The following is a 17168-nucleotide window of genomic DNA, read 5'->3' as shown; positions in this document are numbered from 1 at the left end:
TCTCAAAAAAGAAAGAAAAAGGATTTCACATCTCTAATCTTTAATTTTGTTATTTATTCATTCATTTATTTATTTATTTGATTCTTTTGGCCACACGGCTTACTTCTGGCTCTGCACTCAGGAATTACTCCTGGTGATGCTCAGGGAACCAGATGGGATGCTAGAATTGAACCTGGCTTGGCCTCATGCAAGGAAAATGCCCTACCCGCTTGGATTATCTCTCTGGCTCTCACTTCTGTAGTCTTTTTTTTTTTAATTTTTAAGATTTTATTGAATCACGGTGAGATAGTTACAAGCTTTCATGTTGGGTTACAATCTCACAATGATCAAGCACCCATCCCTCCACCAGTGCACATTCCCCACCATCAATATCCCGAATATACCCCCCCCTTTCCCACCCTCCCCCTGCCTCCACGGCAGACAGTATTCCCCATACTCTCTTTCTACTTTTGGGCGTTATGGCTTGCAACACAGACACTGAGAGGTCATCATGTTTGGTCCATTATCCACTTTTGGCATGCATCTCCCATTTTCTTAGTGATTTCTTCTCTATTCTATCTGCCTTCTCCCCTCTGCTCATGAAGCAGTCACTTCTGTAGTCTTAACTCATCTTTATTTATTTACTTTTTCCAGTTTCTATTTAGGCAGCATGATTTACAGTACAATTAATAGAGTTTCGGCATACAGTGCCCCCACACCACACCTACCACCAGTGTGTCACCAGGTCTTCGTCGTGTCACAGGGTCCCCTCCCACCCACCCACAGCGAATAGTTCTGTCGGCTGACTCTCAGATTGGTTACCACTAGCTAATTGTAACTCCCTAAATGTTTCTTTATATTCCACATGTGGGACAGTTTATTTCAGTCCCCCTCCTTGATGGCGCTGACTGACATCACTCAGTTTGATGCCTTTTCATTCCATCCATGTTACAGCAAATTGTTTGACTTCATCTTTTTTTATTACTGAGTGGTATTCCATTTGTGAATGTGTGTGTGTGTGTGTGTGTGTGTTTAGGTATCATAGTCTATTTGATAACTTTAAGTCATGATTATAATAGCACTGTAGCACTGTTAGCCCTTTGTTCATCAATTTGCTCGAGTGGGCTCCAGTAACATCTCCATTGTGAGACTTGTTACTGTTTTTGGCATATCGAATATGCCACGGGTAGCTTGCCAGGCTCTGCCGTGCGGGTGGGATACTCTCAGTAGCTTGCCAGGCACTCCAAGAGGGATGGAGGAATCGAACCAGGGTCGGTCGAGTGCAAGGCAAATGCCCTATCTGCCGTGCTATCGCTCCAGTCCATGATTATAATATTATTAAAAATTATGGTATTGATGTACAAAGCAACTGTACACCACCATAGCCAAAGTGCCCAGAATTCTGTACCACAGTCCTTCTGTCACCTGTTGTCCACTCTTCATTCACCTCACCCTTTCCCTTCCATAGCTTGGTAATTTGAATTATTACTTCATCTTTAAAGTGAGAAAGGGATCCGTAATCTAAAGCAGAAACCAACCAATTTATTTGGCCTGTTGTCCCCTTTTCAGAAAAAAAGTCATCACTGTATCCCCCAAAGTCATTCAGATAAAATATTTTGTTCTAAATTACTTACCCCCCCCATGCCTGCTTTGGTATTGATCATTTTAACGTAATTTAGAATACCAATATCCATCAAAACATTTAAGGTAAGTTATCACTATGAATCCTAATCAGCTCAAATGCAGGATTGAATTTCTTTTAAATGTTTTAAATAGAGGCTTTATATTGCTATTCATTTTTTAACAGATGTTTTTCTTCTTTGGTCTAGATTTCTCCTTTGGGACAGCCACGGACTTAATTCCTTAAAGTAGTTTTATATGTAAAACTCATATAAGATCAGAAAAATGCCTCCAAGACCATCATCAGGTGAACTGTGGGGCATCCACTTGATGCCCCCAAGAATCCTAGTAGAATGTTTACTACCAAATGGAATGATAGTGACTTTAGAATGCCTCCGTGAGGCTACACTAATAACTATAAAACATGAACTATTTAAAGAAGCAAGAAAATACCCTCTCCATCAACTTCTTCAAGATGAGTCTTCTTACATTTTCGTAAGTGTTACCCAAGAAGCAGAAAGGGAAGAATTTTTTGATGAAACCCGACGACTTTGTGACCTTCGGCTTTTTCAACCATTTTTAAAAGTAATTGAACCAGTAGGCAACCGTGAAGAAAAGATCCTCAATCGAGAAATTGGTATGATAACGTTTTGAGCTAAATGGTATTAATAGCTTATAAGTAATGATGAAAGTTTGCTATTTCCTCATTTCTAAAGTATTTGTCTGAACCAAGTTTTACCTAAATATAAAAACATGAATCTAAAATACTTTTTTGTTTAAAGACTAAGGAACTTTCAAAAACACCTTGGTATTCTGTAAGTATGTTTGTAGAAAAGATTAGATTACACAAATATTTGTTACGACCCAGTTTAATCTTATAGAGATAAGTTGTTATGAATAATGTTTGTTTCCTCTTGGTGGGGGGAGAGAGAGAGGATAGAGAGAGAGAGAAAGGCGAGGGAGAGGAGAGAGAGAAAGGAGGGAGGGAGGGAGGGAGGGAGGGAGGGAGGGAGGGAGGGAGGGAGGGAGGGAGGGAGGGAGGGAGGGAGGGAGGGAGGGAGGGAGGAAGAGGAACTAACTTGGGGCCACACCCTTCACTGTTCTATCAGCACTGCTCTAGGACTTACTCCTGACTTTGTTCAGAGATCACTCCTGGCTGATCTCAAGGGAATATATGTGGTGCCAGAGATTGAAACAGGATTGAGACACTTGTGTATGGGAAGCACCTTAACCTCTGTACTATCACTCCAGCTCTTAAATACTGCTTTTATGTATGAAAAAAATATTTTGTTTCAGAGGCTGGAGAGATAGTACAGGGGTTAAGGCACCTGCCTTGCATGTGACAAACCCCAGTTCAGTCTCTGATAGTTCCCCAAGCATTTCCAGGTGTAGACATGAGGCCCCCGTTTGGGTATGACCCTGGCGTAGGGCCTCCAGGACCCTACTTCAGCACCACTGAGTGTCCAGGATAATCTCCTGTGCCACAGAGTCCGAGCAGTACCACTTTCTTCGGCCCTTGCATTGAGCCACCAGCTCTATTGGCTGAAAATCTCTAGGGAGGGGTGTGCCACCCCCCTCCTCCCCCCACCACCATACCCTTGCCTCCTGAGCACTACTTGGGAGATGTATTTATATTTATGTGTTGTTTCTTATCAACTCTCACTCATCAAAAGCTTACTTATTCCAGAAAAACATCTTAAATTTACTGTGATTTTTTTCCCCAAATTTGTGAAAGTTCTTATGTAAGAAACATTCACACTGTATTTTTAACAAAATGTTAATGATGTTAATGTTTTGTCTTGTTTTTTTTTTCAATTTTAAAGGTTTTGCTATCGGCATGCCAGTGTGTGAATTTGATATGGTTAAAGATCCAGAAGTACAGGACTTCCGAAGGAATATTCTTAATGTTTGTAAAGAAGCTGTGGATCTTAGGGATTTTAATTCACCTCATAGTAGGGCAATGTATGTCTATCCTCCAAATGTAGAATCTTCACCAGAACTGCCAAAGCACATATATAATAAATTAGATAAAGGTAAGGAAATTGTCAGTTGATTATAGTTGCTTACTATAGTCCAAACATTTATCGATGCTGATATTACTAAGTACTCTTTATCTCAGCTACATACTGAGCTTAGTTGGATGTCAGGTATAGTTTCTGTGCAGTAGTACTTAGTAATGCAATGAATTATGTGTGTGATGCTAATCCCTTGGTGAGTTGTTTTTCTTAGAGTGAAAGTGATTAACTTTTTTGGGTTTTGTTTTTGAGCCAAACCCAGCTGTCCACAGGGCTTACTCCTGGCTCTTTGCTCAGGGATCACTCCTAGTAATGCTCTGGGGACCATTTGTAGTGCTGAGGGTTGAGCCCAGACTGACCACGTGCCGGGCAAACACCTTGCCTTCTAGACTTTCTCTCCGGCCCTAAATTGAATAACTTTTGAGTTTGAAATTCAGTATTACAAAATTAGAGCTCATTGTTTCTAGTGTAAAATAGAAACATAACATTTTAGAGAAACTAAATATGTACACAAGAAAAATTATATAATTTTTAGATTATTAGATAAATTAGGTAATTATAACTTTAGTAGGTTTTCTTTTTTCTGGTTTGGGGGCTCCATCCAGTGGTGCTGAGGGGCTTCTCCAGGCTCAGGATTCACTGCCAGCAGTGGCTCAGGTACTGTGGTACTGGGACTAGATCCTCTGCTGCCTACATGCAAAACATGTGCTCTGGCCCTTGAGCTATCTGCATAATTTTAGTGTTAAATAAATAATGGAGCATTATGAAAATAATAAATTGAATTTACACACTTTATCAATTTCTAAAATTAAATGACCTTGAAATATATACAAACTAGGGCTGGAGCAATAGCACAGCAATAGGGCATTTGCCTTACATGTGGCCGACCCGGGTTCGAATCCCAGCATCCTTTATGGTCCCCAGAGCACTGCCAGGAGTAATTCCTGAGTGCCTGAGTCAGGAGTAACCCCTGTGCATTGCCAGGTTTGACCCAAAAAGCAAAAAAAAAGAAAGAAATATATACAAACTATTGTTTTAGAAATTAAAATGTTATTGCATCAAATATCTACCTTTGAAGGTAAAAAAAGTGAAAATTTTCCTTTTAAGTTGTAGGGTAGATTAACTCACATTATTCAGTGTAAAATTCTGCTAATTGAATGCTCTTTTCATTTTCTCCAGATTTTTTCTTTCTTCTAACATTCTTTATGACAATTTTGTAACAGGATCCAGAGAGATAGTAGAGTGGGCACAGCAGTTGCCTTGCATGCAGCTGGCCTGGTTTGGGTGTCTAGCATCCCAATGTTCCCCTGAGCACTGCCAGGAGTGACCCCTGGGCATCGATGGGTGTGTCTCAAAGCCTCCCCTTCCCCACCCACCCGCAAAAAAGAAAAAAATTGTAATACACTGATAAAAAAATTATACTATAAACACCCAGAATGCCTTAACATTAGTTTTATTTTCTTAATCTTCATTTTCTTTTTTAAAGAATCCCCTGACTTAATTAATCTTAAAAGGAATTAATTAGAAAATTTAATTTCAGAGCCAGAAATTTAATTACAGGGATAAGGGGCTTGCCTTGAATCCCGCTGACCCTGCTTCAGATTTCCAGCATATGATCCCCTGAGCACCACCAGAGTCCCTCCTAAGCACAGAACCAGAAGTAGGCTGGGACAGTGCTGGAGGTGGTCCAAATGCAAACAGGAATCTTCAATTAAAGAACTCTCTGACAAAAATTTTTTTTTATAAAAAGTTTATTAAGAGAAACAAGAGAGAAAATTCACTTTCTTTTTCTACTCCATCTTTTCTGTCATTCTTATTTAGCATTTTTCTTTAAATCCTACTGATTCTTCCGCAGTTAACAGAAACTGCCTACTACATGCTCTGTTGAGGTTTTGACGTACCATTTTGACATACCATTCTGAGTTTGTCAGGTGGTTTAGAATGGAAATTAACTTGGTCACAGGTACTTGTGACCCACTCCCACTTGTCCATCATTAAACATGGGATCTAGGCTGGTCTGGCATCCCTGCCAGATAAGGATACACTGTTTCTACTGGATATTTGCCCATATTTGATAAGGGTGATTTTAAGTCATATTTTATTATGGCAAAGACTACTATTAGTGCATAATTTCAAATTTTTTCTCTTGATAAATGAAATGTGTGTATAGCAGTCATATCTAATAATGTTTTCCTGTTATAGGACAAATAATAGTGGTGATTTGGGTAATAGTTTCTCCAAATAATGACAAACAGAAGTATACTCTGAAAATCAACCATGACTGTGTGCCAGAACAAGTCATTGCGGAGGCAATCAGGAAAAAGACTCGAAGTATGTTGCTGTCATCTGAACAACTAAAACTGTGTGTTTTAGAATATCAGGGCAAGTATATCTTAAAAGTGTGTGGATGTGATGAATACTTCCTAGAAAAATATCCTCTGAGTCAGTATAAGGTGAGTAATAAGTTTTAAAAATATTAATTTAAATTTAAAAGTCATCACAATTGGAATGAGTATTTTTAATTTTAGAATATACTTTAAAATCTTAACTGTTAGAAAATAGCATTCACAATGTCATTTTTTTTCTACTATATTGTTTTGAAAGAATAATGATGACTTCAAGAGAGAACAAGTGCTGTTCTTCTCTAGATTTTGTTAATGTTTGGAGACTGACTGTATTATTAGGCAGTGTTTTTGTAATTGTAACAGTAAACTTGATTTTGTAACTGCTTTGTTGTGCACGTAACTAGTATAGTAGTGTTCCGGATATCTGCATATTAAATAGCGCATCATGTGCTTTTCTAGATAGTTTCCCTTCTTTAGTAGAAATACTTGTATTAACTGATAGAAATTCTGATTCTTTTATTTGAGGTTTTGCTTTCGGGGACCACACGTGGTGGTGTGTGGGGTCTACCCTGCCTCAGTGCTTGGTGATCACTCCCAACTGTGCTCAGGGCTAGTGATCCCATTTGGAACTTGGGCACGCAAAAACCAGCCCATTGAGCTATCACCCTGGTCCACAGTAGGAATTTTATTCTTTTTTATAAAAAGTTTCCACAATAGGAATTTTTCATAATCGAGAACTTGCACAGAAGACTTTGCTTTTCAGAAGGACAGTTTATTGTATTCATTTGAATATACAACAGAAACAGTAAAGTACACCTACCCTTGTTTAAAAATTCTGGCAGTTTTGCTAACCCTCAAATACAGGCTAATTTGCAGTTTTTATCCCCTCCTGGATACTGGCATCATAGGAATTAAAAGAGACACTTCAAAAAAAAAAACACCATGCTCTGTTAAGATACTATATTGATACTTCCCTAAACTCTTTCTATTAATGAAATAACATAAGCAGTTTTTTCCAAGTTTAAATCAAGCGCTGCCTTATAGTGCCAAGCAGGACACAGTCCTGGCCTTGACATTGCTTTCCATATAGTGGGACTTAAGAGTAGGAAGATAAACTGTTACGTATACAGTATCATTTAAAATCTCTATCCTCTTTTTCAGAGTTCAGACCAAGCAATGTATTTCACTGGTATTTTTTTTTTTAAATAAGATAGTTTTTATTGAACAAAATTTTCTTACAAAGATGTAAGGGGATAGAGAGGGGAATGTATGTTCAAGAGAGAACATGGGTTTTTCAGAGTAGAACAAAACAAGCAAAAAGACAAGCAAGATATATTTTAATGGGGGAAATCGAGCTTGAAGAGCAAGCCTGGGTTGGGGTTGGGGTTGCTGTTGTGGTTTTTGTTTGTTTTTGTGGTTGTAGTTAGTTTTTGGTTTGGGGGCCCACACCCAGCAATGCTTAGCACTTAGTCCTAGCTGTGCTCTCAGGTAGGTCTCTGGGGACTGTATCGGGTGCTAGAGATTGAACCCATGTTAGCTGTGAGTGAGGCAAGCGCCTTACCTGCTGCATGATCTCGACAACCTCTTGTTTTATTTTTTAATGAAATAAAATATCTCTCAAGAAATACGGAACAAAAATAGCAAGTTGCCAATCACTGTGGGGTTAAATATCCATACGACTTTATAGGTTACTAAAGCTAATTACATAGTTTTTCCTTAACAATGCAGTTTTCATAATGATTATTTGCTAATTCTTGTTTTTAACTCATTTGTTTCCAATTAAGTTTAAAACTGTAGTGTCAAAAACAGACCGTTTTTTAATTTAGTTTATATTGCAAGAGGCAATCCTGTAGGATGACCTTACTCTCTCATGCCTCTATTTAAATGTTACAGAGTAACTGCTAAGAAATGTGGTCTGTTAAGTTTGATATGTTTAATTACCTTTGCATATCAGTATGTAAATACTCCTACATGTTACTTTTGAAATGTAACTTCTTAAGAAATGGCTTCTCTCCTCCGCCACCAATCTCTTTTAGTATATAAGAAGCTGTATAATGCTCGGAAGGATGCCCAACTTGATGTTGATGGCTAAAGAAAGCCTGTACTCTCAGCTGCCAATGGACTGTTTCACAATGCCATCTTACTCCAGACGCATCTCCACAGCTACACCGTACATGAATGGAGAAACATCTACAAAATCCCTCTGGGTTATAAATAGTGCACTCAGAATAAAAATTCTCTGTGCAACATATGTGAATGTAAATATTCGAGACATTGACAAGGTATAGTCAAGTGTTGATGCTTATTATGTTATTTAAGCCTTTTTAAGCCACCATCCAATAATATGTTGTCTTGCCATATGTTTATAGATGGCTAGGAGAATGAGCACCCACCTCAGGTGTCACACAGCCTATGATCCTTTTGTGCCAACTGGTATTGCATCCTAGTGTTCTAACAATTCTAATCCCCGTAAATCTGAACTCTTAAAAATAAAAGTTTTATAATTCCTGGCCCAACCTAAAGTAACAACATTAGTAACATTTATTAATCTTATTTAAGGTGGGATTTATGTGTTTCATCACAGAAATATTAATTGACTTTATGGCATATTGCTCCAAATGCCAAGAAAGTTACTTAGTATGGTGTACCATTATATCTTTATGAAATATGAAAAACTCTTAATTTACTAAAGGGGATTAAAGGACTGCATGGTTTAGTTTTTAGTAGTCTGATGACCTTCCAAAGGCAGCACCAAGTTTTGGTGAAGGATTCTATCAGTATTAATTTATTTTATATAAATACATATGTATATATATGTCTATAAATGTGTATATGTGTCTACAGGGCAGGGTGGGGAGGAAGAACCCAAAAAAGCCATATAATTGAACAAAATATTGTATTTGTCATTCATTCAAACTCATTATTTGATACTGATTTTACATAATACCTATATATGCTTATGTATCCATACATATGTATATATAAACACATGTTGTGTTCTTTTCTTTAGATCTATGTTAGAACAGGTATTTACCATGGAGGAGAACCCTTATGTGATAATGTGAATACTCAAAGAGTACCTTGTTCCAATCCTAGGTAAGAAATTATGGATTGATATATCCAGAAGTCATGAATGTTTTTATAAAATTAGTACATTTTACATGATCAGCTTTATGCAAGTCACATAAATTATAATTTACATAGGTATTGTAAGACATTCTATAAGGGAAATATCAGTCACATTCTTGATTCCAAAATTATTGTTGGTGGAAGTATAAACTATTCCTGTCTCCATAGAGATTTCTTTTTTTGCAGGGGGGTGGTGGGGTTTGGTGCTGAGGGTCTACTCTTGGTTCTGTGTTCAGGGGTCAGCCACATGCGAAGCAGGTGCCTTAACCCTTGAGCTATCTCTTCAGTGTTTTTTATGAAGATATCTTAAATTAAAATTAGGAACCAGAAAGATAGTCCAGTCTTGTGCATAGCAGACCCTGGTTCAATCCCCAGCACTGTTCTGGGCCTAGCAGTGATCTCTGAGAGGAGAGCCAATAGCAAGCCATGGCTACCACTGAATGTGGCCCAAAGCCCCAGCCAAAATAAAATTAAAAATATAACTGCTGTTAATAGTCTATCATCAGTCCTACTCCTAAGGACACAAACGTGCTCCCCCCATCAAAAAGATAACTTACACCTGCATTACAGTGCTATTCACAGCAGCTAAGATACAGAAGCAACCCAAGTGCCCAACCACAGATGAATGAATGAAGAATATGTGTTATATATACAGCATGGAATTCTCCTCAGATATTAGAAAAAAATGAAATCTGGGGCTGGAGACATAGTTAAGTGGTCAGGGCGCTTGCCTTGCAAATGGCCAACCCGTGTTTGATCCCCAAAATCCCATATGGTCCCTGAAGCACTTCCAAAAGTAATTGCTGAGTTCTGAGCCAAGAGTAACCCCTTGAGTATCACTGGGTGTGGCCCAAAAACAAAAAAATGAAATCTTATCTTTTTTTACAGCATGAATAAAGTAGACAGAGATTATCATGTTAAGTGAAACAAGCCAAAAAGACAAAGATAAATACCGCATAATCTCACTCATAGATAGCATAGAAAGAAAGAAGAAAACAGAATCTAACAGAAATGAACTCTTTATTGAGGTTTTTGAGAGATGGAGCAGGATAGTGAATAGACCCAAATTACCCAAAGGACAGGAGTGGAGAGATATTGGCACTTCAGTTGTGAGTGTGTTATAGTGATATAGATTCCCTAAAGTTTAAAAAACATTTCACTCTTGGAAACCAATACTAACTTGATTTAAAATATGAAAAGGACCTTAAATGGAAAAAACTTAAATGGAAAACCTTCAGAGAAGGTTTTCTCTGATTCATTCTCCCATTTGAGTCAAGGGGAACACAGAATATGTCTCATTTTCAGGGATGGATCTTACTTGACAGAATATGGTTACAGTATTCGTGCTAATTATTTCTCATATTAAAATCATAATGGGGCAGTGGCTAGAGAAATAGTACAGTGAGCAGGAGCTTGCCTTGCATGTGGCCCACCTGGGCTTGATATCCAGCACCTCATATGTTCCCCGAACTCCTAAAGGACTGATCCCTGAGCTCAGAGACACAAGTCATCCCTGAGCATTGCCAGGTGTGAATCCCAAAATCAAAAAAGTGTAAAAAATAAAATCATAAATATAGCATTTTATTCTTACTTCCATTTCCATTTGGAGAGCTGGCAGTTAGCTCCAGGGCCAAATTATTCTCCCTCACGTCACTCCCAACTATGGATGTTGGTATTTATGATACTGAGATAAATTATCTTAGAATGTATCTTAGGGGGGAGGGAGTTACTTGAAACATTTTAAATTATTACTGCATAGATATAATGATGAAGTTAAAGGTGGGTTAATTCAGTAGCTTCCATCCTTTGCCTGTATAATCACTTGGGAATAAAAATCTATCTCAGTATAACAATAATAAAAGTGGCAATAGGAAGCCCTCCAAAAGTAGATTTCCCAGTGAATTTAAATTCACATCCAGGTGTGAAGTGATCTTACACTCAGTGCTAGGAGAGTAAAGAAAATACCTGGGCCTTCTAATGAAATCGCTGGGGGTAGCCTAAGTAAGGGTCAGAGACTGGTAACTTCTACCAGGAGGAAACTTGTTGCTGTCATTTATATTCTGAGTAAATGTGTTTTGTTTTTTATCAATTATTTTTTGTCTTTGAAATTGTCCTCAGGTGGAATGAGTGGCTGAATTACGACATCTACATTCCCGACCTTCCTCGCGCTGCGCGGCTCTGCCTGTCCATCTGCTCCGTGAAGGGCCGGAAGGGTGCCAAGGAGGTAGAGCCTTTCAGAGGGAGCAGTTGGAGTCACCTCTGGGAACGAATTAGGCAGCCAATTGAACTTTACCATTAATTGGATATTTCCTTAATTAAATTTTTTAAATTATTAATACATTTGCAATACCTTGAAAGTGCTTCTAGAATTTATGAGTATGAGATGGATTCTTAGTTCTACTATTTTTAAAGCATGCAGAGTGACTTCACGTAAATACCTATTATATGGCTATATACAAATATCTGTTTTAGTTTGTATTTCTCAGTTATAATTAAAGAAAATACATGTCATTTAATATGAGGGATAAAAGAAAGCACTTATACTCAAAAATATGCATCTGATGTTACAGGTAGCATTATATAGCCTGTAAATTCTTTCATGAGGAAGAAAAATGTTTTATAATACATTTTAAAATTTAACCAACAAAATAGTGAATATTTTTTTCTTTCTTTTTTTTTTTTTAAGGAACACTGTCCATTGGCCTGGGGAAATATAAACTTATTTGATTATACAGATACTTTAGTATCTGGAAAAATGGCTTTGAATCTTTGGCCAGTACCTCATGGATTAGAAGACTTGCTGAACCCTATTGGCGTTACTGGGTCAAATCCCAATAAAGTAAGCTATTTTTATCCCCATAATTTAGAGATTTGTTCTGAGTGTCAAAAACAATACAAATAATTACTTCTATTTTACTTGCTAGGAAACTCCATGCTTAGAGTTGGAGTTTGACTGGTTTAGCAGTGTGGTCAAATTTCCGGATATGTCAGTGATTGAAGAACATGCCAATTGGTCTGTATCCCGAGAAGCCGGATTTAGTTATTCGCATGCAGGACTGGTAAGGCAGATCACTGAGTTTTCTTAAGTACCATTCCCAATCAGCATATATTGTATGGAAATGGTTATATGGGTTATCATTAAACAGAAGGCTCTAGGACAGTATTACAAATAATAAAATACTATTGAAGCTGATATTTTCACTGCAACTGTGCCTCTTCGTAGTTTATCCTCTTCTTAATTTATCCTCACCTGCTTTTACCAAATATTTATTGAACGTCTACCTATGTGTATTATATGATAGTCACTTAAGTCAACTTATGATCTAAAGCGACCTCCATTGGGTTTACCTTCTAATGATGAAAATAAACGTTCAGCTGGTAAAAGCAGAAATATAAGATTATAAATCATGGTAAGGGCCAGTAAGGGCCAGTATATACCAGCTTAATATTGTGCATTTGTAAGACCTCCCCGAGATAGTAACCTTAAGATGAAACCAGTATAAGTATGTTGTTTGTTGAGCTTGGAAACAGAGGAAATAGCTTCACCACAATCCAAATTTCCTAGAAAAGAACGTGCTGAGTTTGAATAGTGATCTCGTTATCTGATCGTACTCATAATTTCAGAACCGCATGTAACTGGGTTCAAGGATCATTAACTCTTTATTTCTCAAGAGCAAGGGCGTCATTGCTAAGAGAAGATAATTTTGTTCTGTGGTGTCTTTCCCAGTTTCCACATGCCTTTCTTTTTCTTTAGCCAGTTGGATTTATAGATCATTATTTTCCGAAATTGGTGGTATCACCCTGCAAAGGGTGTTGGAACTTGGGAAGGATGATCATAGTCTTGCAGTACAATTGGTGGGTGCTTTCTCTTTGTTCATATATGTAAGTTAGATTTTCAGAGGCACACTTTTTTTTCTCTGAAAGGGGCATTAGGCCGAGTAATTTTGGGAACCTCTTGAATAAGCCAGTAAGTGGTTAAAGTCTGCTAACACTGAAGCAAACCTCAAACTTGCATTTAGGAACTTTATTAGTTTACAAATGTTCTTATTAAGGAGTTCACTAGAACTCCTTAATATAATAATAATAATAATATTAATAATAATATTATAATAATAATAACCATTTTTTACCTATTTTCATAAGATATATAGGTATCTTACCTAATAAGTACAGATGACTGAATTCTATCAGATACTAAAAATACTACTAGTTATCTTTTGTTTGTGTCAAAGGGCATTCTCTTTCTGAGAGACTTAATTTTTTTATTATTATTTTTTTTTAACTTTTTGGGTCACACCTGGTGATGCTCAGGGGTTACTCCTGGTTCTGCACTCAAGAATTACTCCTGGCGGTGCTCAGGGGCCTATATGGGATGCCGGGGATCAAACCCGGCTCAGCTGCTTGCAAAGCAAACGTCCTCCCTATAATCCTATCGCTTTGGCCCATGAGAAACTTTAGAACTGTAGCCACTATTCATTATATTTTAATTTTTGAAGATCATATTGCTAGCATTTTTTAAGTTATTATGGGGTATTATATACTCAAGGTCATCCCCCCATTTTTTTTTTTGCAAATTATTTTACTTAATCTTAAAAGTGGTCTCCATGAGTTGTAGGAATTTTATAATACCTGGTTTACTAGTAAGCAAACAGGCTTAAGGCGTTTAAATAAATGAGTAAGTTCTGTGACAGTTTAACAAATATGGAGCCTCAGACTATCAGCTATTTTAACTAAATAGGAAATTCTTGCACTGGAGCGATAGTATAGCGGTAGGGCATTTGCTTTGCATGCAGCCAACCTGGGTTCGATTCCTCCGTCCCTCTCGGAGAGCCAGGCAAGCTACCAAGAGTATCTTGCCCACCCGAAGAGCCTGGCAAGTTTCCCGTGGCGTATTCAATATGCCAAAAACAGTAACAGCAAGTCTCAAAATGGAGACATTACTGGTGCCCACTCCAGCAAATTGATGACAGTGACAGTGACAGGAAATTCTATCTGTACTGAAATTAGAATTTAAGTCCTGATGATGAGCATACCCATGAAATGCCCAAGTGCGTTCCAGTTATGCCTATAAACTGAACCGTCTTGTGCATTCCTTGAGCTCAGTTACAATCAAGTATATTAGAATCCATTCTGAAGTAAGTTTGTTTTTATAGCGGTTCTAACTACACAGAATTCTTTGTGAGGATCATATTTTATTACTTTTTGTTTCTTTGAGGAACTTTTTCAGAGACCAAAAAAAATTTCAGTACAATAATGTAAAATGTTGTAATATTGATGTTGTACAACAGTATAAAATGAATTCCTTCAATTATCATAGGTTGTTGAGAACTTAAAAATCTGAGATACATGTAGAATTTTAGTTTTCCTATATCTTAAAACAGAAGTCTGCTGTGTTCAACCACTGGCCTGTCTCTCTGGCCTATCCCCTTTCTATCCATAAAGACAAAGAGAAGAAAATGGATAGGAAAATTAATTCACAGTTGTTAAATAATCCAAGTATGAATGCAAAGAGATAATATAATAATATTTATTAACATTATTATGCAAATAATAGTTAATGTTAAGAAGGCTTTTTTAGCCTCTACACTATTGACGAGCCAAAAACATTTGGCCCAGGGGCTGGAGCAATAGCACAGCGGGTAGGGCATTTGCCCTTGCTTGCAGCCGACCCGGGTTCGATTCCCAGCATCCCATATGGTCCCCTGAGGACCGCCAGGAGTAATTCCTGAGTGCAGAGCCAGGAGTGACCCCTGTGCATCGCCAGGTGTGACAAAAAAAAACAAAACAAAAAAACCCAAAAACATTTGTCCCTTAAATTATACAGTTTGATCTTTGTGGGTCCACTTATTTGTGGATTTAAAAAAAAAAATACAGTTGCTCCTCTATATCTGAGGGTTACACATTCACAGATTCAGCCAACACAGCTATTGGTTGGTTGAAACTAGAAATGAGGAACCCATAAATCCAGAAGGCCAATCTTAATTCTTTTTTTTTTATATAATTTTCTATTTGACCTTTGAGTTAATTTTGAAGTATATTTCTTAATTTCTAAAGTGTTGGGAAGCATTATTCCTATCTTTTTTTTTTTGGGGGGGGGGGGTTGGGTCACACCTGGCGATGCACAGGGGTTACTCCTGGTTCTGCACTCAGGAGTTAGTCCTGGCAGTGCTCAGGGGACCATATGGGATGCTGGGATTTGAACCCGGGTCGGCCACGTGCAAGGCAAATGCCCTACCCGCTGTGCTATCACTCCAGTCCCCAGAAGGCCAATCTTAATATTACTCGAGCAGCCGTGGATCTTGGTGTCTGCAGGAATTCTGAATCTAATCCAGTTTAGAACTTAAAAGAAGTGACTGTCATTTTAATTTTGAGGTATCAAAAGTAGTACATGAATTCCATCACATGGAGTCATACCACTAACCTGATTGAAGAAGGGTTATCTTTATTTTTTTGTAGGGACTACTTCGTTCATTACAGGGTGTTTAGCTGCATCCCTAGCATAGGTGTCATTTGTACCTCAACCCCAAGTTGTGACAATCAGAAATATCTCCAACAATATCAAAGGTTCTTTAGGGGTACAGGGGTCAGAATCACACCAATTAAAATCAGTGTACCAGATTCTAATGGTAATGAAATTGATCATATAAGTGACTGCATTTTCCCAAAATCAAATACAGTTAGTGAACAATATATTTCCAATGACAAAAAAGGGAAATATAGTATCCACACTCAGTCATAAACAGGAATGACTTCATCTCACCTTTTATGATATCATGTACCAAAATTTACTCCATACACTTCCCAAATGGATAAATGTAGCAGGTAGCTGTGAGATACCAAGAGGAGTTGAAAGGAAAAGGGGATTAAAAAGTTCTTTGTACTATTCTGACTATGTGTAAAATAGAAATGTTTTGCGAGAATAAAGCACAGAAAATGACTGTCCTCTCCTTAACAAAATTATGACCATCAAAGTTCTCAATAATGCATTTTGACAATGCTGGTACAAAAAAAATCAATAATAAAAAACTGAAATTTGTTAGATTTGTATTAATATTTCTAAGAAGGATATATTCACAGGATCATGAACAACAATGAGCAATAAGTTGCATTCAAAGTCTTGCAAATATTGCATCATAAATTTGATTTACTTCTCATTCTTACCAAGATTTCTATAAAAATTTCATCATCACTTCATTCTCTATTTTATATCAAAATATAAATAAAGATAAGTTTTTTAAATGGAGTACATTGGAATCAGATAATAAATGGTATTGATTACTTTCTTGGTCAATTTGGAGTTTATTATTTTAATCTCTTGTGAACTGTTGCCTTATCTTCCTAATATGTCTCCTACCTGCTGTGTAGCCAGTGTAGACGTTATGAACCATGTCAAATCATGGTCCTGATCCTCTCACAGCTCTCACTAGAAATAAAATCCAACTATCCTCAGCTCCTGAACTTCAGACTCACCCGCCCTCCTGCTCCTCTTTCACTCTCTCGGGACACTGTTTTCCCGGTCTCCAGTCATCTTTCCCTGCCCTTTCACGTTAAATTCACTCTCTCTTGGGACACTGTTTTCCCGGTCTCCAGTCATCTTTCCCTGCTCTTAATATGAAGAGTTCTTTCCTGTCATTTGGACCACAATTAAGTATTATTATCTGAGAAGCCATTTCCGCTTGCTCTGTCGAAAGTAATCACTCAGCAACTGGAAAAGTGGTGCATGGGGTTAAGGTCCTGGGCTTTCATCCCACTGACCCAGGATGTCCACCAAGCCCTGCCTGGTGTCTGTGCTGAGCACAGAGCCAGGACTGGTCCCTGAGCCTAACTGGGTATGGCCCAAACTCCCACCCTCTCTGTCCCCCAAATGAAAACAGAATAATAGCTTCTCAGTCATTCTCTATCATAAAACGCAGAGTATTTATATCAAGTTTCTAATACTCTTCACACTTTATTTCTAACCAGTATGGAGGCTTTTATATCCAAGTAAGAGGTATGGAATGTTGGCACACATTACATATTTTAACAAATACTTCTGAATGAGCACATGCCAATAATATTTCTGTATGTTATTTGATAAATT

General features: G+C 37.6%; 1 protein-coding gene across 1 annotated transcript in view; it reads left to right on the top strand.

Moving 5' to 3' along the window:
- PIK3CA (phosphatidylinositol-4,5-bisphosphate 3-kinase catalytic subunit alpha) overlaps window positions 1–17168 on the top strand; it is an 88315-nt gene that overhangs the window by 42143 nt on the left and 29004 nt on the right. The window contains exons 2-9 of the mRNA XM_055126132.1: window positions 1809–2236; window positions 3423–3632; window positions 5817–6067; window positions 7996–8241; window positions 8970–9055; window positions 11207–11312; window positions 11775–11927; window positions 12013–12147. Coding sequence (XP_054982107.1) covers window positions 1885–2236; window positions 3423–3632; window positions 5817–6067; window positions 7996–8241; window positions 8970–9055; window positions 11207–11312; window positions 11775–11927; window positions 12013–12147 — 1539 coding nt within the window. The 5' untranslated portion in view covers window positions 1809–1884. The remainder of the gene's footprint in view (window positions 1–1808; window positions 2237–3422; window positions 3633–5816; window positions 6068–7995; window positions 8242–8969; window positions 9056–11206; window positions 11313–11774; window positions 11928–12012; window positions 12148–17168) is intronic.

This window comes from Sorex araneus, chromosome 2, assembly GCF_027595985.1.
Source record: "Sorex araneus isolate mSorAra2 chromosome 2, mSorAra2.pri, whole genome shotgun sequence".
NCBI classification, from domain to species: Eukaryota; Metazoa; Chordata; class Mammalia; order Eulipotyphla; family Soricidae; genus Sorex; species Sorex araneus.
Note: the sequence above shows the minus strand (reverse complement) of the source record. Positions and strands in the feature narration are given on the sequence as shown.